The 19,798-nt window shown below is 42.1% G+C and overlaps 2 protein-coding genes across 4 annotated transcripts in view; one reads left to right on the top strand and one right to left on the bottom strand.

The window, feature by feature from the left end:
* The window catches only part of LOC105467248 (neuregulin 2), a 266,503-nt gene extending 264,640 nt beyond the window's left edge, over positions 1-1,863 (bottom strand). The window contains exon 1 of the mRNA XM_071098314.1: positions 429-1,863. The gene's annotated coding sequence lies outside the window, so the exon portion shown is untranslated. The remainder of the gene's footprint in view (positions 1-428) is intronic.
* A 105-nt stretch (positions 1,864-1,968) lies between these two features.
* The window catches only part of LOC105467047 (purine rich element binding protein A), a 37,163-nt gene continuing 19,333 nt past the window's right edge, over positions 1,969-19,798 (top strand). The window contains exons 1-2 of one of the 3 annotated variants that reach the window (XM_011716349.3): positions 1,986-2,342; positions 8,131-13,512. In XM_011716349.3, the coding sequence (XP_011714651.1) occupies positions 8,272-9,240 (969 nt within the window). In that variant the 5' untranslated portion in view covers positions 1,986-2,342; positions 8,131-8,271 and the 3' untranslated portion in view covers positions 9,241-13,512. Of the gene's footprint in view, positions 2,343-7,434; positions 7,581-8,130; positions 13,513-19,798 lie in introns of those variants that run through there. The other 2 variants (XM_071098327.1, XR_011624637.1) reach the window with 2 other exon arrangements.

Genomic DNA, 19,798 nt, shown 5'->3' with positions numbered 1-19,798 from the left:
TACTGAGAAGGGATGGTTTGCTTTGGAAGATTATCTTGTCCTATGTTTCAATAAAAGACAAGGTTTAAAGAGATGCTACTTGCTCCTCAAACACCTAAAAAACTTTTTTCTTGAAACTTTCTAACGTTTTCCCTCCGTAGCTCTATGTATTTTATTAATGTCTCTGATAGCCTTTCTGTTTTTCCTCTAGAACCTCCAAGTTTTCTAATTCTCAGCTATGATTTTATATCATAAAATCACCAGCTTTTAATCTCCACAATACAGTTGGAAACATTTAGGACAGAATATCCTGTAGGATATTAAGTTGCAGAAGACTGTACTTCCAAGGATATTTATATAGTAGTGCTGCCACCTAAAGATGAGGTGAATATAAAGAAGCAATTCAAAGGAAATGACCCATCACCCTTAAGCCAGTCTCATTTTCTCACCTCCAGCTAGGAATTAATAAGCATGATGTTGTTGTTGTCGTCGTTAACAGGGAAGTTGAATTGTTTCGCAATAACTTATTTCTGAGCTCTAATTCTCTGTGGCAGAAAATTTCACACTCAAACCTTTTCTAGTCCTCTGCGATTCTTCTCAGCCATCAGGCACTGCCTACAATACTAAAAGGGGGCAGCAAAAGATACTTGGAAGAAAACAATGGAGAGATTTCTGGTTTACTGAATAAAGCAGGCAATAATATACCTTAGAGTTTTCCCTCTATCAGTGATAGACTCCTCACAACGCTGAACAACTGACTTACATTTTGATGACTCAGTTTTCATCTGTAAAATGGGATTAATTATACCTTAGTCCTACTTGCCTCGCAGGCTCAACTAGATATGCTTTTAGAAAAGGTCCTCTAACAAGTGAGTTTAAAAGTCTACCATTGCCTAATAAAGGGTGTATCTGCAAAGTAACTTCAAAACAAAACACAGTTAAATAGGTTGAGGCAATGATTAAGTTTTCCTAAATCACAGTTGGACTTCTCGGAGGTCTATTTAAATACTGATAAAGATGATAAAGGCAGTTTTTATTTTGCTGCAGTTATTAGCTGATCCACGTTCCATCTACGTACTCACTGTTGCAGGATGGAAACGTGACAGCATAGAAAGCGAGGGAAAGCGTTACCGTGCACCAAAAATCTTGTCTAACTTGATACGATTTCAAGAAGACTGTCTTAAAGGACATTTTATAATTTCACATTTAGCCCTTGCATAGAAACTTATGAAAATTAACTTTTACCCTTTCCCCCTCGGCCCAAGGAAGTCGCATTCCCTCCAAGGGGCCCGGCTTCAATATATTACACTGCGTGGGAGGCTGGGCATCAACCCCACGCCTCCTGTCAAGGATTCCCGGGGCCAGTGCCTGAAAAGTGGTCTAGCCCCTCTTCTCTATGTTAATTCTCTCCTTACAACCCCTCTCGGCGGGTGTCTGAGGGCCAAGGTGAGACCTTCCCGGGAGATGAAAGGCCTATTGCCTCCTCAGAGACACGGGCGGAGTTGGGGCGGGGGTGCGGCGTGATCGGGCGGTAGCGGCAGCCGCAGCGATGCACAGGGCCCTAAGTTGGAGCTGGCGCAGGCCCTTCAGGGTTCTATCCCCGCCTGAGCCTGGCTTCGGCCTTCAGAAGCTCAAAGAGTAATAGGTCCTTCTGGGGCGCTGCGGGCGGTGGGTGGAGGAAGTGTGGGCGGAGAGGCCACAGACAGCCCCCTCCTCAGACGCGCCTCAAGGCCTGGGCGGCGGAATGTTGACGCGCCCGCAGCCGAGAGGGCGCGCTCACGCGCGAGGGGGGCGGAAAGAGCGCGCTCGGCGGCCGCCGCGGCGGCAGCTAAAACCGAGGGACGCGAGAGCGAAGGGCGCGAGCCACGGAGTTGGGAGGAGGGGTGGGGAACGCGGAGCGCGCGCTGACGTCGCCTGGAGTCACGCACGGAGCGCCGGGTTACGCGCCGACGTCTGGCTGCCACGACTTGCCGTCGGCGGCGGCGGCGGCGGCGGCGGCGAGCGGATCCCGCAGGGGAAGGAGGAGGAGGGAGAGCCAAGGGGGCTGTGAGTGAGCGGGAGAAGCAGGGTGTGAGCCGGACTTGCCCGCGGGAGGGAGAGCGAGCGAGAGCCGAGCCAGCCATCCAAGCCGCCTCCTCCTCCTCCCCTCGGCGTCCCGCCCCCGCCTGCCAGCCCGCCCTCCTTCCTTCTTAGCCCGCACAGCCCAAGTGAGGCGCAGCTCGGCTAGCGCCGCTGTCCAGGACAGGTGTGCGCGCGCGCGCCCTCCTCCCCTCCCCCTTCCTCGCGCCTGCCTCGCGCGCGCCCTCCCTCCCGCCAGCCTGCGCCCTCCCTCACCTGCGGCAGGACAGCGCCCGCCCGCCCGGGTAAGCCCCTCGCGACCTTCCCTGCTGCCACTGCCACAACTCGAGGTGCCGCCCGCCCCGTCCCCTCTACTTGCCCTCTCAGCACAGGAATAATTATAGTACCATTGCAGACATCCCCGCACCCTCCCTCTTGGAGACCCAGGCGGTGCAGCAACGTTCTCCCCCACCCCCCGCAGCGAGAAACGAATGAACCCCCTCCTACTTGCAAAAGAGAACAAAATAACACGCCCCTTAAGAAAAGAGACGATCCTACCTCCGCAGGCGCTGGAGACCACCAGTGATGCGTTTCCTTAGCAATCCCTGAGCCCCATTTCCCCTGGCCGCCTTCGCCCTGGGGCCTGGGACTGTGCGCTAGACGTGGCTGACACTCCCTGCACGGCAACAGTGGAAGGAGGGAGAGGAAGGAGAGTTCTGTAACCCAGGCTTCACTGCCAACCCCTCCTCTGTTCGGCTGCCCCCACCCCACCACCACCAAATGCATACACCCGCCCAGGATGCGTTGTAAAAACAAAACAAAACCAGAAAACAAAACAAAACAACAACAACAAAAAAACCCTTTGGTGCTGACATCGCAGATGAAGCCAGGCCCAAAGATGGGTGGCCCGAACAAGGCATTTTTACTGCCCCACAGCGCTGGGTCAGCTCCACAGCTCCTCTGCCTTTGTCCGAAGGCAAAAGGAACGGATGTGAAGCTGAGGGGTCTTCTCTGTGAGCGGCGGTGGGACCCGGAGGCGGGCTGTGATGTTTGTAGGGGAAGGCACCCAACCAATATATCTGCCATAAACCTGAACTTGGGTTGGAGAGGCCCAAGAGACTGGCTGGGGTAACTCTGGTTCGTAGCTGTCTACCCCGGAATAAATGCCACCTTCCTTTCCGCGGTGTCGGCGGGACCCTCTGTTGAAGGTTCTAATTCGTTTTGGTCTGGGCTCCTTACATTTCTGGCCGGCCAGGCGCTTTTGGACAGCTTTTCGCAGCGGTGTCTATGTTTGTGTTCGGTGTCCTTGGAAGGGAGGTCCCAGAGCTTTACAATAGGCTGGATTTGGTTTGACATCTTTTGGTGGACTGTCAAAGGGGAAAGGAAATTTTTGGATTACTTCAAGATCTCCCACCGCCCCCGCCCAACTGACGTTTGCGAATTGCGGCTTTGGAAATTGAAGTGTTGACTAGAGTGTGGAGAGAGAGTTGCTGATTTCATTGCTTTGAGTACTAGTAAAACCATTTAAGTATCAGCCGGAAGGGAGACAGCTATTGACATTTACATCGGTTCTGTTTGGACCTTTGGAGTACATAAAATGTCGGGTTCTCTGAATCTTTTATCGAATTTAGAATGTCTGCTACGTTTATTTAACTCTTCTGCAAATGCTTAAAATGAAAACATTTTGGAAATGCGAGGATTTTTATCAAGTGGATTGTTCTCTTCATATTTTAAATGTTTACTTCATATCTTTATTCCTAAACATTAAAATAGCATTGAAGAGGCATGATTTTCAAGATTAAGTGAACTATAGAAAAGGGATACGCTTTTAAAGAACGATCTGGGAAATGCTGTTACTATTAGTCGTTGTTGTTAAATGTTAAGATTTATTTGAGAGTTTCTCAATTTTTTTGGTAGATAGTCATGAGAAGAAATGGCTAATTCCTCCACTTTGAACATTTACAGTATAACATCCCAGTTAGTTTTAATGATTTGGGTATTGAAGATAGTTGTCTGGTTTAAGATTGGTATTTAACCTAAGTATCACTTGAAAACACAAGCTCTAATGTTCATTATTTTGGAAATTTGTGATTTTGTAAAATATTAATCAACATATTGTTTCTATTAGGAGCTCTATAATCAAAAGGGTTTACTACCCAGAGGTAGACAACCTCTTTCCAAGTCTATTTTACAAATGTGTGTTGATTTTTACTTTATAAAACCAAAGCTGAATTAGATTATTTCAGAATCACTTGTAGTTCAGGCTGAAGAAAATTAAAGCTTTTTTTCCTTTTTGTTCTGCCTAATGTCTATTTCTTTGCGCACAATTTTTTGTTGGTAAGAGTTTGTTAAATACATAGAGACGGGGATTAAAAATAAAGCAGTCTCTATTCTCTTTAAAATGTGTCTGTTGTATTAATAATAAAAGGGCTCAAGAAATCTAGAGACATTGTCTTTAAAATGTAAGCATATTTTGAGGAGAAAGGAAATGTTTACTTTTTCACAAGTTTTTCATTAACATGGATTTTTGCTGCATATTAATTTGCTGTATATTTCGTTTTCCTTTTGTCTTTCCTACATTGTAATGAAATTATACATTTAGTTTTACAACTATTTGTTTTACAGTAACAAATTCAAACATCTGGATACTAGAACAGACTTTTCATTCACGAAGTTAGTATATTGTTTAGATAATTAACGAATGGTTAGAAGTCTTAAAATCCACTTATTTTCTAATGACTTTTCAGTGTTAAAATGCAAATATAACTGTGAAGTTTTATTTAAACTTTTTGTTTTAAGACTTTTGGGGAAGTTTATGTTCATTTCTCCCAGATTGCCTTTTAAGGCTACTGTACACTATAGCCCAAGGAAAGCTGCCTTTCACCTCCTTAGTCTGAGAAAAAGCCCACACTTCCAGGCTTATTCTGAAATTAACTCTCGTTTCAGTAGTGAAAATATGCTAAAAATCCTATTTATCACTGAATGATTTTGGAAATGGCATTGTTTATCTTGTTTGCTTTTTAGATACTCTTATAAAGTGGGAGAGAAGCTGGCATATAAGGGCAAAAGTTTTATACATATATAATGAATAGAATAAAATAAATACGTATTTATGTGGAGAGATCTAGGTCCCAGTCATTTGCTGATTTGAGCTTAAAATTCCCAGTTTAAGTGTACAAATGATATTCAACTTGTGTTCTGTCTAGAAACTTCATCAGTTGCCTCTGCGCTGGGGAACTAAGAAGTCAGTTCTTGGTGGCAGTCATTTTTTCAGAAAAACAGGGCACTTCCAAACTCAAATCACTTCGGAATCCCTGTATATAGACGTCTAGGACGGAGGGCAAGAAAATTTAGACTGGAAGTTGGGATAGGAAAGCGGGCAGTTTCGAGTCTTAGTCTTCCGTCCTGGGGGCAGCAGTCAGCACAGAGGAAAGGCAGGGACTGGCGGGGGTAGGTGGGGCCCTCATCGTATTCTTGTTGGCCTTTTTGCTGCCTTGAGTTCTCATTAGGGAGCAGGGGCTTGGTTTGACTCGAGGTAAACTCTTGAGGAAGAGCAGCAGCCCTTCTAGATCGGATTATACCAGATCTTAGCCTCAGTTTACAAGTGAAGCGTAATGCCCCACACCATTCTCTGTGGAGAGCCTGCTACTCAGCCTTTTTGTCCCTGGAGAGGCTGGGGTCTATCCAGGGTCCTGATTACTTCTGTTTGAGTCTGGAGGAGCTACTGCTTCTTCACACATGTATTTCTGTGCAGTTGAAAGTGCTTCAAAAGTTCCTGTGTCCCTTTCCCAATAGACTTTGGGACAGGGGAGGGAGTGCAGAAAAAAATCAGCACGGAAAGAGTACTACAGGGTACTAGAGGTTGCCCCCCAAATAAGGGGAAATTCTTTATGGGGCCCAAAGACTAGGTTTTTTATCTCTTAGTGTGGGGCCTTCCCTTCAGAGAGCCATTTCAGGGACCACTGGCATAGGTGGGTTCTGAGACGGGTGCACAGGACTGTGCCTGTTTGCTCCTTCGTGGCCAGGTGCTTCTTGTTTCTTTTCAGTGGGAAGTCACAAACTTCAGCCCAGGGCTGAAGCAGCTAATGCTGAGTAGAATGGGGCTCTTGCTAAGAGAAAAAGGAAGCTGTGAATGAATACTTAGCAGGCAAGTTTGTTCAGGAGGTGAAGGGATATGGTAAGGGGGCTTTGAGGGTTCAGGAATCAAGGCTTATTCTCTAGGCTGCTCTTGGTTTCTTGATCGTTAGTCCACTCTTTTCTAGGAAGCTGGGCAACCATATTCCCAGTTGTCCCTCTGGCTAAGAGTGAGGGAGGCAAGTCTTCTTACTTTTGGGGGAAGAAGGAGATGCTCAATGGGAATAGAACCCGCAAATGGAATAGGTATACTTTTCTCAGGATAGAGGTAACGATCTGTGCTTGAGAAAGCCAGGGGCAGAGCTGTGTGATCTATATCCTCTCAGCTGCCTGTAGAAGGTGATGGGGGAGAGTGTGGAAGCATTGGCGGGGGTCCCCTGGAGATAGGCCTTAGCTTTCCCACAGTGCCAGCGCTGTAGACTGCAGTGAGAGAGTATGAGCACTCAATACTATCTGGAAATAGGCCCTAGGTTATACATCAGGTCTAGTAAAAGAGAAGTCAGTTAATCTCTGAGCCCCTCCTCTACTCCTGAGCCCCTTTCTAACACCAGAGAAGATCCCTTTTAGCTATCACCGTCCGAAGACTCACTGGTTAATTAATGGTCAGCAACCTAGCTGTCTGCATAAAAACCAGCGACCATTTAATGTTTTACTTTTGGGAGTGGGTCTCTCCTTGACAGAAGTTTCTGGGAGGAAGAGTAAAAGGGGCAAGCGAACCTGCTTTAATGAATCCCGTAAGGAACTGCGTTTCCCAGGAAATTCCTGACATTTTTAGCTCATGAATTTCCGAAAGCCTGCTTGGTTTTCTCCTCCATTCTGGGTCCTTCCAGAAAGGAAGAAGAGTGGGCTAGGGTCTGAATGCTCACAGGGCCTGGTTCATCCGCAGAGCTGGCCAGCAACCCAGGCTGGGCTCAACCCTGAGCAGGGTGCCCCCTTCCCCAAATCTCAGAAGGAGGAGGGGGAGGCGGGCGGGCAGGCAGGCAGTCTTGATCCCAGGGGGGACTGGCTTCAGGTTTTTGGGTGAGTGTGGGGTTTCTTTTTGATTGTTGCATGTGGGGAAGGGCAGAGTCGACGGGAACAGGCACTGCGGGCACCCTAGCCCTGGTGCGTCTACTGTCCTCTGCTGGGCTCCCCCCATCGGTGAGTGCGCCCGCCCGCCCGACCGTGCGGGGCTGCGGTTGGGGGGAGGGGGGAGCGGGATCATCTGAGGCCAGAGCCACTGCCGTGTGCGCGGGGAGGGGGAGCGGCGGGAGCGAGAGGAGGGAGAGGGGAGGGACAGGCTAGGTGTCTGCTGCTCCCCGCCACTGCTGCCGGCGCCCCGTCCTCATCCCCAGTAGCCCCCTCTGCAGCTAAGGGTTACCACCGCACCACCTCTCTTCCTCGCCTGCCTCAGCGGCCAGGGCTGTGCGGTAGGAGACAACCCAGCCGGGTGGCGGGCGGGCCTGTCTAGGTTTGGGTTTGGATCTGACTCAGGCCCGCATGAGAGGGGGTGGCCGTGACTCGGTGTCCCCTCTCTGCAGCGGGCTCTGCTGCGCTGCGCAGGCCCCTCCCCCCACATCCTCTTTAGGGGGTCACTGGAAAGCAGAGCTTAGGCCCACTCCCTGTGCTTAGTATGGCAGACTCCTTCTCACCCCTAGTCCCCTAACTCCCCAGGCCGAGGCCGCCTAGGGTCTGGCCAACAGCGACAGCCACGGTGGTGGTGGTGGTAGCAGTGGTGGCGGTAGCAGCAGCTGCGACGCGGCGCGTCCTGCTCCCTCTCCCCCACCCAGCCAGGGTTGTAGGGTGAGGGCCGGTGGGTGGGCGCCGCCTGGCGGGCGGGCGGACGGGGGGCTGGCAGCGGGGAGGGGGCGCAGGTCACGTGCCGGCGGGCGGGTGGGCGCGTACAGTAGGGCGCCCTGCTACTGTACTGGGGAGTCAGTGCCCTGTTACCGGGTCTCGTCTGTCTCGTCTCTCCCGCAGATCTCGCGAGAGTGGCTGACTGGCTGTGGGGGTTGCGGCGGCAGCAGGCGGAGCCGGGGAGGGAAAGCAGCGGCGGCTGAGGCGACTGAGGCGGCGGGCGGAGCGGCAGGCGGCGGCGGCGCGGCAGCGGAGCGCAGCATCATGGCGGACCGAGACAGCGGCAGCGAGCAGGGTGGTGCGGCGCTGGGCTCGGGCGGCTCCCTGGGGCACCCCGGCTCGGGCTCAGGCTCCGGCGGGGGCGGTGGTGGCGGCGGGGGCGGCGGCGGCAGTGGCGGCGGCGGCGGCGGGGCCCCAGGGGGGCTGCAGCACGAGACGCAGGAGCTGGCCTCCAAGCGGGTGGACATCCAGAACAAGCGCTTCTACCTGGACGTGAAGCAGAACGCCAAGGGCCGCTTCCTGAAGATCGCCGAGGTGGGCGCGGGCGGCAACAAGAGCCGCCTCACTCTCTCCATGTCAGTGGCCGTGGAGTTCCGCGACTACCTGGGCGACTTCATCGAGCACTACGCGCAGCTGGGCCCCAGCCAGCCGCCGGACCTGGCCCAGGCACAGGACGAGCCGCGCCGGGCGCTCAAGAGCGAGTTCCTGGTGCGCGAGAACCGCAAGTACTACATGGATCTCAAGGAGAACCAGCGCGGCCGCTTCCTGCGCATCCGCCAGACGGTCAACCGGGGGCCTGGCCTGGGCTCCACGCAGGGCCAGACCATTGCGCTGCCCGCGCAGGGGCTCATCGAGTTCCGTGACGCTCTGGCCAAGCTCATCGACGACTACGGAGTGGAGGAGGAGCCGGCCGAGCTGCCCGAGGGCACCTCCTTGACTGTGGACAACAAGCGCTTCTTCTTCGATGTGGGCTCCAACAAGTACGGCGTGTTTATGCGAGTGAGCGAGGTGAAGCCCACCTACCGCAACTCCATCACCGTGCCCTACAAGGTGTGGGCCAAGTTCGGACACACCTTCTGCAAGTACTCGGAGGAGATGAAGAAGATTCAAGAGAAGCAGAGGGAGAAGCGGGCTGCCTGTGAGCAGCTCCACCAGCAGCAACAGCAGCAGCAGGAGGAGACCGCCGCTGCCACCCTGCTACTGCAGGGTGAGGAAGAAGGGGAAGAAGATTGATCAAACTGAATGAAACCCACACACACACACACACACATGCATACACACACACACAGCCACACACAGAGAAAATATACTGTAAAGAAAGAGAGAAAATAAAAAGTTAAAAAGTTAAAAAAAAAAAAAAAAACCTGTTAACTCCAAGGGAGCACCACCCACAGAACCTCCACCAACTGACAGTTTCTCTTCTTGACTTGCCACCCATCGCTGGATGTTGTCCACTTTATCCACCATATAAAACAGTAAGCAGCTGCTAAAAACAAAAAAAATACAAAAAGTAATAACATTATATGAACTGTGTTTCCTACTTGATTAAAAAATATAAAGAACTGAGTGTTTATTTCCCTAATTAACCAAGAACTTTTGTACACGTTTAAGCTATTATTATTAAAAAGTGTTTGCAAAATGGTCAAGATTATAATATTGCTGAATTATATAAAAGTCCTTTTCATGTTGAGCTAACATTTGACTTTAGCACAAAAAAGAGATATTTTAGAACACGTAAAATAATATTTTTAGTTTTTCTCATTTTGTTACCAAATTTCAAACCTTACATGGAGGTTATTATAGTATATTTGACACCCTATATACCTGTGATTAGAGATGTGTATATATATGAGGGCTAGGCATGCTGTGTGTCTGAGCTTTGTCTAAATGTTATGCAGAAGTTTGTAGAGTTAAAGGTACGTAGGTTTAATTCATGCAAGGTAAACAATAAGTGCTCTCTTTTATACAATATGCATTGCATCTGGACCTTAAACATATAAAATGGTCAGTGAAACTTCTGTGAACATGAAGAAATTATTAAAAAAGGCATTTAAATGAAATTTGCTAAGTTGTGATTTTTATGGTTGGAACCAAAGTTATTCAAATAGTAAAAGGAAAAAGAAAGAAAAAGGAGATCTCCCATAATATTTTTCTGCATCTGTTTGCTTTGAGTAGGCGTTTTGTCATTATTGTGTATATGAGATGTACTTGTATCGTTCATAATATATTTTTTTTATTATGTGTAGAAAGATTTTAAAAACTTAACTAACGTGCAGCAATTTCCAGTGAACCTGTACTTGGACATCAGGTAGTGAGTCTATTCGTGGTCACTAGCACTGTCTCCTAAACTTGTAAGAGGTCTGAAGCTATTCTTTGATTTTTGCTAGTGCTGTTAACTTATGTAGACCTGTTAAAAAGCAGAGCAACACAATTATAGTTATCCTACTGAGCCATGGATTCTGAGTTTTGTTTTAAAAGTGAAAGCCAAGTTGGTGTATGTAAAGGATTTCCATGTAGCTGTGGTGCTAGTTATTACTGGCTACATTATATGCTAAGTGTATTTGTGTTCCCCAAGTGTACAAGCCTTCTATCAAAAGTATGTTCTATAACTCATATATTCAAGGTGTAGGGTATGAAAATGCAAAGTTTAGGAGAGCACTTTACCAAGCTGGTGTCCTCCAAACTGAAATTGTTTGTAACGATAGTCTTTTACAGGTTTTCATTTAAAGATGTTTGTGTGCTTTTAATTGACAACTAACTTCTTGCTGCTGTATAGTAAAATATTAATATATTTTTATCATTAAACTGCTGCATGACTATCATCTTTGAGTGAAGAGAAAATGTTATAAAAAAGATGCCTTAAACAGTACATTTTGGTTTGGAATTCTGTAGAAAGTATTTTGGTAAAAAAAAAAAAAAAAAAAAAAGGGTCTTGTCTGACAGAGAGTTCTGGGGATGGAATTGTTTCTTGGCAAATCCAGCCATATAGATCTAACTGCTGTATGTATAAGACACCACCTGTAGGAGCGGGAAGGTATCAGTGCTTCTCATATTGTAAAGCATTGGCCTAGGAAGGCAAACAGTTGTCTTTTTGAAGGATTTTTTTTCTGCTGGTTCTTTGGGTTTTGATTTGATATTTTTATGCTCCCTGGTTGAGTGTGTTGTCTTCGTTATTGAGATCTACTGTATGTGTTGAATAACAAGCTATTTTCATTGTACTGTGCATTTTCCCATTAAATTGTTTGCTTTTAATATTCATACAATGTTAAATATGAGGTGACCGTACAGTAGTTAGGAGTTTCTTTACTTACAAAATCACTGGAAATGATTAAATTGCTTTTCCCCCTCCCTAGAGGTGCATTTTTCTTATTTCCATATAGTAAAGTTGAGCTTTTACAGTGCATAATGTGACATTTGGAATGCTTATCAACTGCATGTAAACATTAATAACCTGCACTTTTTTGTCTTAAGGTTTGTTGAGCTGTTTTGTTCACTGTACTTTAACTGTGATATGGAAAAGACTGCATTCTCTGTGCTGTTACTAATTAGGAAAGAGAATTGCTTTGATTTTGTCTCTTGTTTACTATAGCTTCTTAAAGTTAAGCCTTGTACTACAGGTTGTTGGAGTACTCCTAGATCACTGTTTCATAGTAGCCAGCAATAAGTAGTGCAAGTCAACAAAAACACAGCAAACTTAGGCAAAGTGTCCTTTCTTTGAGATGCGAGTTCTTTCATGAGGTTTTCTTTAGGGCCAGAGTTACCTAAAGTGAAGCCTTTCTTACCTATAGACTTCAGATTCTGCTTGGAATCCCACCGGCTCAAGAAGCACATGTATTGTGCAGTTGTCTTTACACTAAAACAGTTGAATACAATCTTACTACGATTTTAAAACCAGTGTCTGATTTATGGTCAGTGGGTTTAAAAAGAAATCCACATGCAGATCTTTTAAGACTTAAAAAGTGATCGTAGAAAAGACTAAGTGACTGTAAAGATGCTCTTTTTTTAAGCATCTCACTTTACCTCCCCAAGCACCCTCCCAAACCTTGTCTTCCCTCTCCTGTTTCATCTTTTCCCTACCCTTCCCTCCCAGGTGCTCGGTACTTTACCAAGGTTCTATATATCAGTGTTTTATGTTAGAATTTTTCCTTGTTTTTATTTTACTAGTTGGTAAACCCTGTTTGTGCTGAAACAAATAAGGAAATGGTATATTTGACCATATGTGTTATTCATAGAAGACAGTATGATCAAATGTGCCAAAAACAAGCAAACAAAACTTAATTCCTGAGAAGTATGCCTTATTTTTATTGATCTGCTTTGTCTTACAATTAAGGTCCAAGAGCTTGGTTAAACTGTATTATTTGCCTAAGTATAAAAGAAAACTTGAACTGCATTGCAATATTGACGTTCTTTAAAATGAGAGACACTGTCAAGTAATTTAATCCAGAGATCAGCCACCAGATTTGAAATGCTCATGTATGTGTGTGTGTTTGAAGTTGTTTTTTTTCTTTTAAATCACCAATTTTTTTAAGCTACTTTTTATTTGTGCCTCCTATTTATCATGCTGATGTTAGAAGCAGCAGTCATCCAGCCACAGAGGGAGCTAAAGTTAACTAACCAGAACTGTAGAAATCATTATACATGCCTTTGACAACAAAGGAAGTTCATAAGAAAAGGCATGTCGGCTTTTCCTCCAGTAGATACAGATTGGAGGTAGATGAATATTTGCCAAATGGAAAAAAAGACAATGCTAGTCAGGAAAGACAAACTGTTTTCCAGCTTCTTAAAAAGCCATGGAGAGTAGAAACCAAAACCAACAGGGAAATAAAAAACCTTGAAAGTCTCACTTTCTAGTTGTCCCATGCAGGGGTTGAAATTTGATTCAAAGCGGAAAGTATATTATGTTTTTTTAGGCCTTCACATCTAGAGATGGATAACTTCCAATATGATTTTTCAGGTAATAGAGAAAGCTGCTAGTAATTTTAACCCCTGCCTAAAGGAGACAGATAATTTCATTTGGGAGCAAATACTTATTGCCTTGAAAAGTAGCACTGTAATAGCCTATGATAATTAGTTGTAGAATAACCTTTATCCCTTTCAAACTATGCAAATTATTAAATAAGTGTAAATTAGGATTCAATTAAAGATAGTTGGTTATATTGCAATCAGATGGCATTCACAAACTTAACTGGAGCATATACAAATAAAATCTATAAGTCTAAGTTTTGTATGCTAACAGAAAGATATAATTTAGCTACCTATTCTAAAAATGGTGAATATTATTAATATTGTATAATAGAACTGGGAAGACTGCCTCCTTTTTTGAAGAGAGATTAAGGATTTTTATAATTGTTTTTCATCAAATTTTAATATTTTTGTCAAATTTTTAGGTATTTAATTTGTAAAACAGTTTGCTTTGTACTGGCATACAGAAAATAGGGTATTGATTTTAAACTTTTTGAAGCCAAGTGATCAAGTACATTTGTAATAAAAGTCAATGGATCTATATCAGTTGTACTCACTGTTTTCATTTCTTATTAATATAGGGATGCTGTACTTTTTCTTCAGGAAAACTGAATTAAATTTGGGTGGAAGGGAGGGGAAAAGATAAATCCGTTGATAATGAGAATCTGGGTGGGTATCATGGCCCAAGCACTTTATATCATTTTTTAAGTCAGTTAAGATTTGATGTATTTTAAAAGATACTGTGTCAACTTTTTTCTTCCTATTTTCTTATGTAACTTGATGTTTGGGGGGATTATCTCATTCATTTTTGTTTGTGTGCTTTTAACATTTTGTGTTTTGGCCCTGTTGAAACTTTCTAAACACATTTTTGTTTTATGACATTTTGGGTTATCTGCTATCCCTGTGACCCTACTGTACGGGCATGATTATTTTTATCTTCCACACATGGTTCACCTTCTTGTCTACAATATTCCCGTTCATTTTTTCAGGTTATATATACACACACATTTCCAAATAATTTTAGAATGGGGCTATCTGAAATTGATGCTCTAGTAGCTTTCATAGCTCCACAATTCATTTTATTTTACATGTGAACATAATTTTAAGATTTTCTTCACCATAAAAAGTGAGATACCAAGTCTGATGACTTTTTCCCCTTTTTAAAATCTTTTGAGTATCAGAATGAGATCTTGCCGTCTACGTAAAAGGATGCTAAAACAAGAGTATCTATAGCAACTTAAGTTTGGAATAGTTGGTGATAACTCTGAGTATAACGTTTATAGTTTATTATCCCTAAATTTGAATATCTTCATAATTTGGAGAGATACATATACACACACATATATATGTATATATGCATTGCGTGTGTGCATATGTATATAGATACACACATCTCCTTGAGAGTGAAATAAGTAGGAGAGAATTTATTGGAATTGCTTATGTAAATAAATTCACCAAAGTTATTTGTGTAGATTTGTTAAAGGGTATCAATTTTTAAATCACAGTATTTCTGTTTTCTTCATTGCATGTTAACCAAGTTTTGGCCATTCATAAGTATGCTATAAAACTAAAGTGATCACTGCTATTCACAAATTAATTATTTTAAAGTCTTTGCAGAATTAGTGATACATTTTTTAAGAAAAGCTGATTTTAATATTTAAGAATTTAATTGATCCTAAAACAAAACCTAAATTTAAGGCATAGGCCATTTGACACGTTCTTTTTGAACAGAAATTTGATTATTACAGGCTAAGTGAAAATAAGCCAGAATTAGCATGAGTCAGGTAGAATTTCATGATACAAGAACAACCAGATGAAAAAAGAAATAATGATTGGTTCCAAGCCAGTGAATCTGCTAAGCTAACTACCAAGTTTTGGTGTTGAATGGTCCAGGCAATTTATGTCTTTAGGAAAGCTGAGTGTGGCAAAGGTCACTTGTTAACGTTTTTCTTAACAAGAATGTCATAACTACTCATTCATTTTTATTTTGTCCCCATGTTTGGTATTTGTTTTGTTTTGTATTTTTCCTTCTGATGTCCTTTGCTTTTGTGGAAAATTGTCCTGTTGATAGGTAGAAACATGGTGGTGATCCTCTATGTAAAATAAAGTTGCTTCTTACACATCAGAAGTATTTCACTCATTTTGGAATCACAGGATTTTCACGTTTTCATAAATACACAGATTGTTTTGACAAAATAAGCAATTAGCTTATTTTGTAACATTAGATGGAAAAAATTTTTTGGCTAAAGAGTTTAATTTTCTTGATTTTGGTTCCACTTTAATAATTCAAGAGGCCTCCAAGTTCAAGGACCAAGTCCTTGTATTCTAGAATTGTGAAAAACATGGAAATATTCTCATTAGTGTGTGTTTTGGTCTAAGGTAGATTAACACAGAAGGATCCTAGGAGGAGTTAAGAAAATATGTCCTTATCGTGAAGTGGCAGTTAAAGTTATGGGACAGGTGAATTACCTATTCATCTTGACTAGCTCAAACAATGGTGGCCATCAGCTAATGACTTATCAGACACATGTTGAGTTTGGGTCAAACTCCCATTCAGCTGGAGCGGATTGGCAATTTTCAATGCAGGTAGTTGGTGGCACTTGACCTACCTCCTTACCATGTACATCTGGCATCTTCTCTCTCCTATCCTTTTTCTTTGTTTCTCTCTCCTTTTTTATTCTTGCTGTAGGCCTGCTAGTGGCACTCAAGCTTACTTCTTCAGAGAGAAGTAAAGAAATTTCTGACTCCTGCCTTAGAACTTAGCTAACTGATGATCCAGAACAATTTAAGTATTATGAGGTAACTGGGCAGTTTTTTTCCGATTGCTATTTTCCCCATGGTCTTAAGCTGGTAGTTTGAAGGTATCTAAATTAATATTAAGAAACTTGTGAACTGAAGAGAGTAAGAAGTATGTGTATTTTAGGTAAGTTACTGGGAACTGAGACTTACTGGTTTGGAAATTGGAGAGTTAGGATGAGGAGAGCTGTTTAATGTGTTTGTGGATGGGGGTTTGAGAGGTATATAGGGAATGGTTTGGAAGTAAAGTGGGAGAAGTTTTTGCTAGAGGTAGGAAAAGGTACTATGATGGAATCTGATTGAGAGTTATTTGCTAAGGAAATGAAGTTGATCTTCACTAAGGAAGTTTCAGTAAAGCCAGAGAAAATGGATCCCTCATTGATCATGAGAAAATTGTTAGTTACTGTAGCTAGAGTTATGATGATGATGCATTATACAAGTCTGTTTTCATGTATAGGATGTCTGCTTTTCTGGGACAAATTAAGTAGCACAATTGTGGAATGACAGCTTTTCTGGTCAAGGCAAGTGGGTGCTGGGGAGTTATTATTTTGAGGAAAAGAAAAGAACATTTCACGCTTTTCACAGTTACTCTTTTTAAACTATCAGAAATATTTATCACACATACTATCTGTTTTCTTGGGCTCTTGTTACAGTGTAGTTTACCTTTACTTTTCAAATGGTCCTTAGATCAAATTATTTGATTTTGTACTCCACAAAGACACATATTATTCCTTGCTTTTATAGAACTTTGGGACTTTGGCCCACACAAATTTCTTAGAAGAAGACAACCAGGTAAAAACACTAACTTACAATTTTAGGTATCTTTTTTATTTCTTTCACATTTGCAACCATAGCAACCATTTAACCTTGTGGACCTTATGAGGCCCTCAATAATACTGTATTTCTAAAATTAGACAACATACCCCCCAAACTCATGTTTCTGTTTCCCCATTTTCTCTCTTACTTTAAAATTGTATTTTCCCAAGAGTTCAGTGGTGGCAAATGTTAATTAAATAAGTTAGTACATTTTGGAGGTTCTTATGTCCTTTGTAGGGAAGCTGATAGTGTTTAGATTTCTTTTCCCATTATTCCAGTAGTGTTTTAAATTATTTAAGATAAAGAATTACTATAATGTTTGTTTTTAAGTTACATAATTCAGGTACGTTTGGATTAACTCTTTGTTGTCGAATTTAGTACGGATTTATTCCTGGTGATTTGGACAGATTACTTTGAAGTTTCATTTTACTCACATCTCTGTATGTTAGTGATAAAAATCTCTTTTAAAAATAGCAAAAAAGTGGTTCTGATTTTGTACTTTGAAGGTAATTTTTCTTTTTTACGAATGTCAAGTTCATTAACAATAGCAAGATTATTTTTACTATAGCTTATTTTGTAGAGTTGGCACTTTAGTATAATTTTCACATTTTATTGTGTCAGATTTTAAATTATAATAGTTATATACTATAACTCATTAAGTCAATGCAGAGCCTTCTTAAATAGCCCCTCCCTTAGAAATTTGTTTAAAAAGAAGAGAATTCCCAAACCTGTGTTAAGAACTAGTGATTTAAATGACTGTGAGACAAGTCTTTGAAAGGCTTCCTTAAGTCTAGTCAGTGGAGATAAATGATAGCCCATTTCCATGCTGCATATAGTTGTTAGGGTTTATAAAGTTGTCAATGTATAAAAGTGCAAAAGCAGGAAAGACTAAAGTTGCCTGTAAAATTTCTAGTTTTCATTATTTGCACTATTTAACTTTGCACTTGATTTTTTGAAAGTTAAGGCTAGTCACTTTCACTTTTGTTTCTAGTCTTTTCTAATTTCTTGCAGAATTATGTTTTCAATATCCCACCCAAAGCAAAAATTGTATGCAATTAAATATACTTTATAAGGCCGAGAAAATATTTCTTAGTGTTAGCTGTATAAAACAAAAATTTGTTTTGATAAAATTTTTAATATGGGCCTTTATTTGCCAATAAAATCCTTTGTAAATGTGAGCTTTATTAAACTGTTTAAACAGACAAGGTTAAAACTTAGGATAGGAAATATATATGTGTGTATATGAAATGATGTCTTTGAGTTTTAACTTCTAGCCTGAGATGGCCTGGATTTGGTGTGTTAGTTTGTTTCACTGAAGTCTAGCTGGGTACATGCTTAAAAAGCTGGAAGTGAAGTGGGTGGCAAGTGGCAGCTCCCTCTTTCATGTAGTTTTCCATAATGTTCATATAGTTTCCTCGTGGTCTAAGTGTTATAACTGGTTTTGAAGTGGTTATATTGAATATTCCTTTTTGGAATTCGGGGTTGAATCACTTTGAGGGGGAAGGGAAGCAAGGACAAGAGACTTTATTTTAACCAGATGCGGTCTTATGATCTCAAAGATGTGCTCTAGAAAGAAAATAACAAAAAGTGTACCTGTGAACATATTTTTTGTCTTGGTGATATTATGCAACACGGTGTTCAGAATTGCAAAAAAAAATTTTTAATTGATAGTTTTATCAATGGAACAGAGATATGTGTTTTTGGCTAAAATTATTTTTTGTAAGTTATTTGGTTATTTCATTTTATATTCCCTTTCTCATAGCTTTGTACACACCTCATACTTAAAACCAAGTGAGAGGCCTCTTTTCAGATCTGGTTTATTTTTGGAATGCCTGAGTGTGTTTCCGGATGGGGGGTAGTGGTGGTGTTTTACTTTTTGACATGCTCTTAGCATGTTTTGCTAGTCATTCTGGATCTTATGTTTGCAAATTCTGTTGAACATTCAGTGATGTATTTGAAATGAGAAAGTCCTCTATAACATAGTGTGAATGTTCGTGGCCAATTCAATTGTGGAACCTTATGGCTTTGTTTTTACTTTGGATAGAAGTTTAACTTCCGTTATTCAGATTTTAGGTTTATCTAGTGAAATTGTGCCAGGTAGTTGTCTAAATATGGACCAATTTTGGGAAATGAAGGTTAGTAAGTGTATATTTGATTCTAGATAATCCTTTACTCAAAATCATAAGTTAAAGATTCACATCATTAAGAGTTATCTAACTTTTATGTTGTCAAATCTTTAAATGTGGATGATATTCAGCATTCTATATATGAATTTCCTTTAGGAAAAGAGAAAAATTCAGTCTCCGAACCTTTTCTTGGAGACGAAATTTACCACATATCAAAAATGAAAAAAATTTAGAAAGTGATTTGATTGTTTTTTAATGGAGTTTAACCACCTTAATTAATGATTTTTCCCAGTTTGAAGCACTTATTTTCCCAATGTGAATAAAGGGAAAAGATCAGCAATTTGTCCCTGGCCTTTTTCGAGGCCATTTTTAGTTTTCTGCCCCCATTTCCCAGTCCTGGTATAAAATGAATTACGGGTATCCCTCTAAGTCCCTATAACCCTTTTTGGGGGTCACAGATACCTTTGATAATCTGATGAAAGTGTGATGGATCCTCTACCCAGGAAAAAAAAAAAATGCACATGCCTGAATACTTTTGCATACAACCTCAGGGGCATCACACATCTTCTGAAACCCAAGTTAAAGATCTCTGCTCTAAGTAAATTATAGAGAATTTTAGTACAAATCGTTGATAAAATTAGGAACCAACTATTGGCTTAAAACCTTTCATATTGGAATTATTGTTAGATGGTGGCCCCTACTAGCAAAATGTGACATTGCAACCAGCTTTGTTAGACATTATAACATCCAGAGAGAAGGGAAAAAGAAGCAAAGTTCTGAAAGCTATTTATAAGGAGTCAGGGCATCTCTAGACATGGGAGCCATTCCTGGTTCAAGGCAGGGGTCAGGGTGCCTGACAATTTCTAGCAGGGTAGAGTTTGATAAACCACAATGCTCAGGATGCCAAGGGGTTAGCCATTATCTTAACCCCTTCCTCACCAAAAGATTTTAGTTTTGTCTGTTGGGAAACAAGATGTCACTAGGGAAAAAAAGATTTGCCTTACAACTTTGCTGGAACACATCAGTTTGGTGACGTTGGGACACTAGTGTTATTTTTGAGAAGGCGCATAAAACCAAAGTAAATTATTCTC

This window comes from Macaca nemestrina, chromosome 6 (genome assembly GCF_043159975.1).
Source record: "Macaca nemestrina isolate mMacNem1 chromosome 6, mMacNem.hap1, whole genome shotgun sequence".
NCBI lineage: Eukaryota > Metazoa > Chordata > Mammalia > Primates > Cercopithecidae > Macaca > Macaca nemestrina.
Note: the sequence above shows the minus strand (reverse complement) of the source record. Positions and strands in the feature narration are given on the sequence as shown.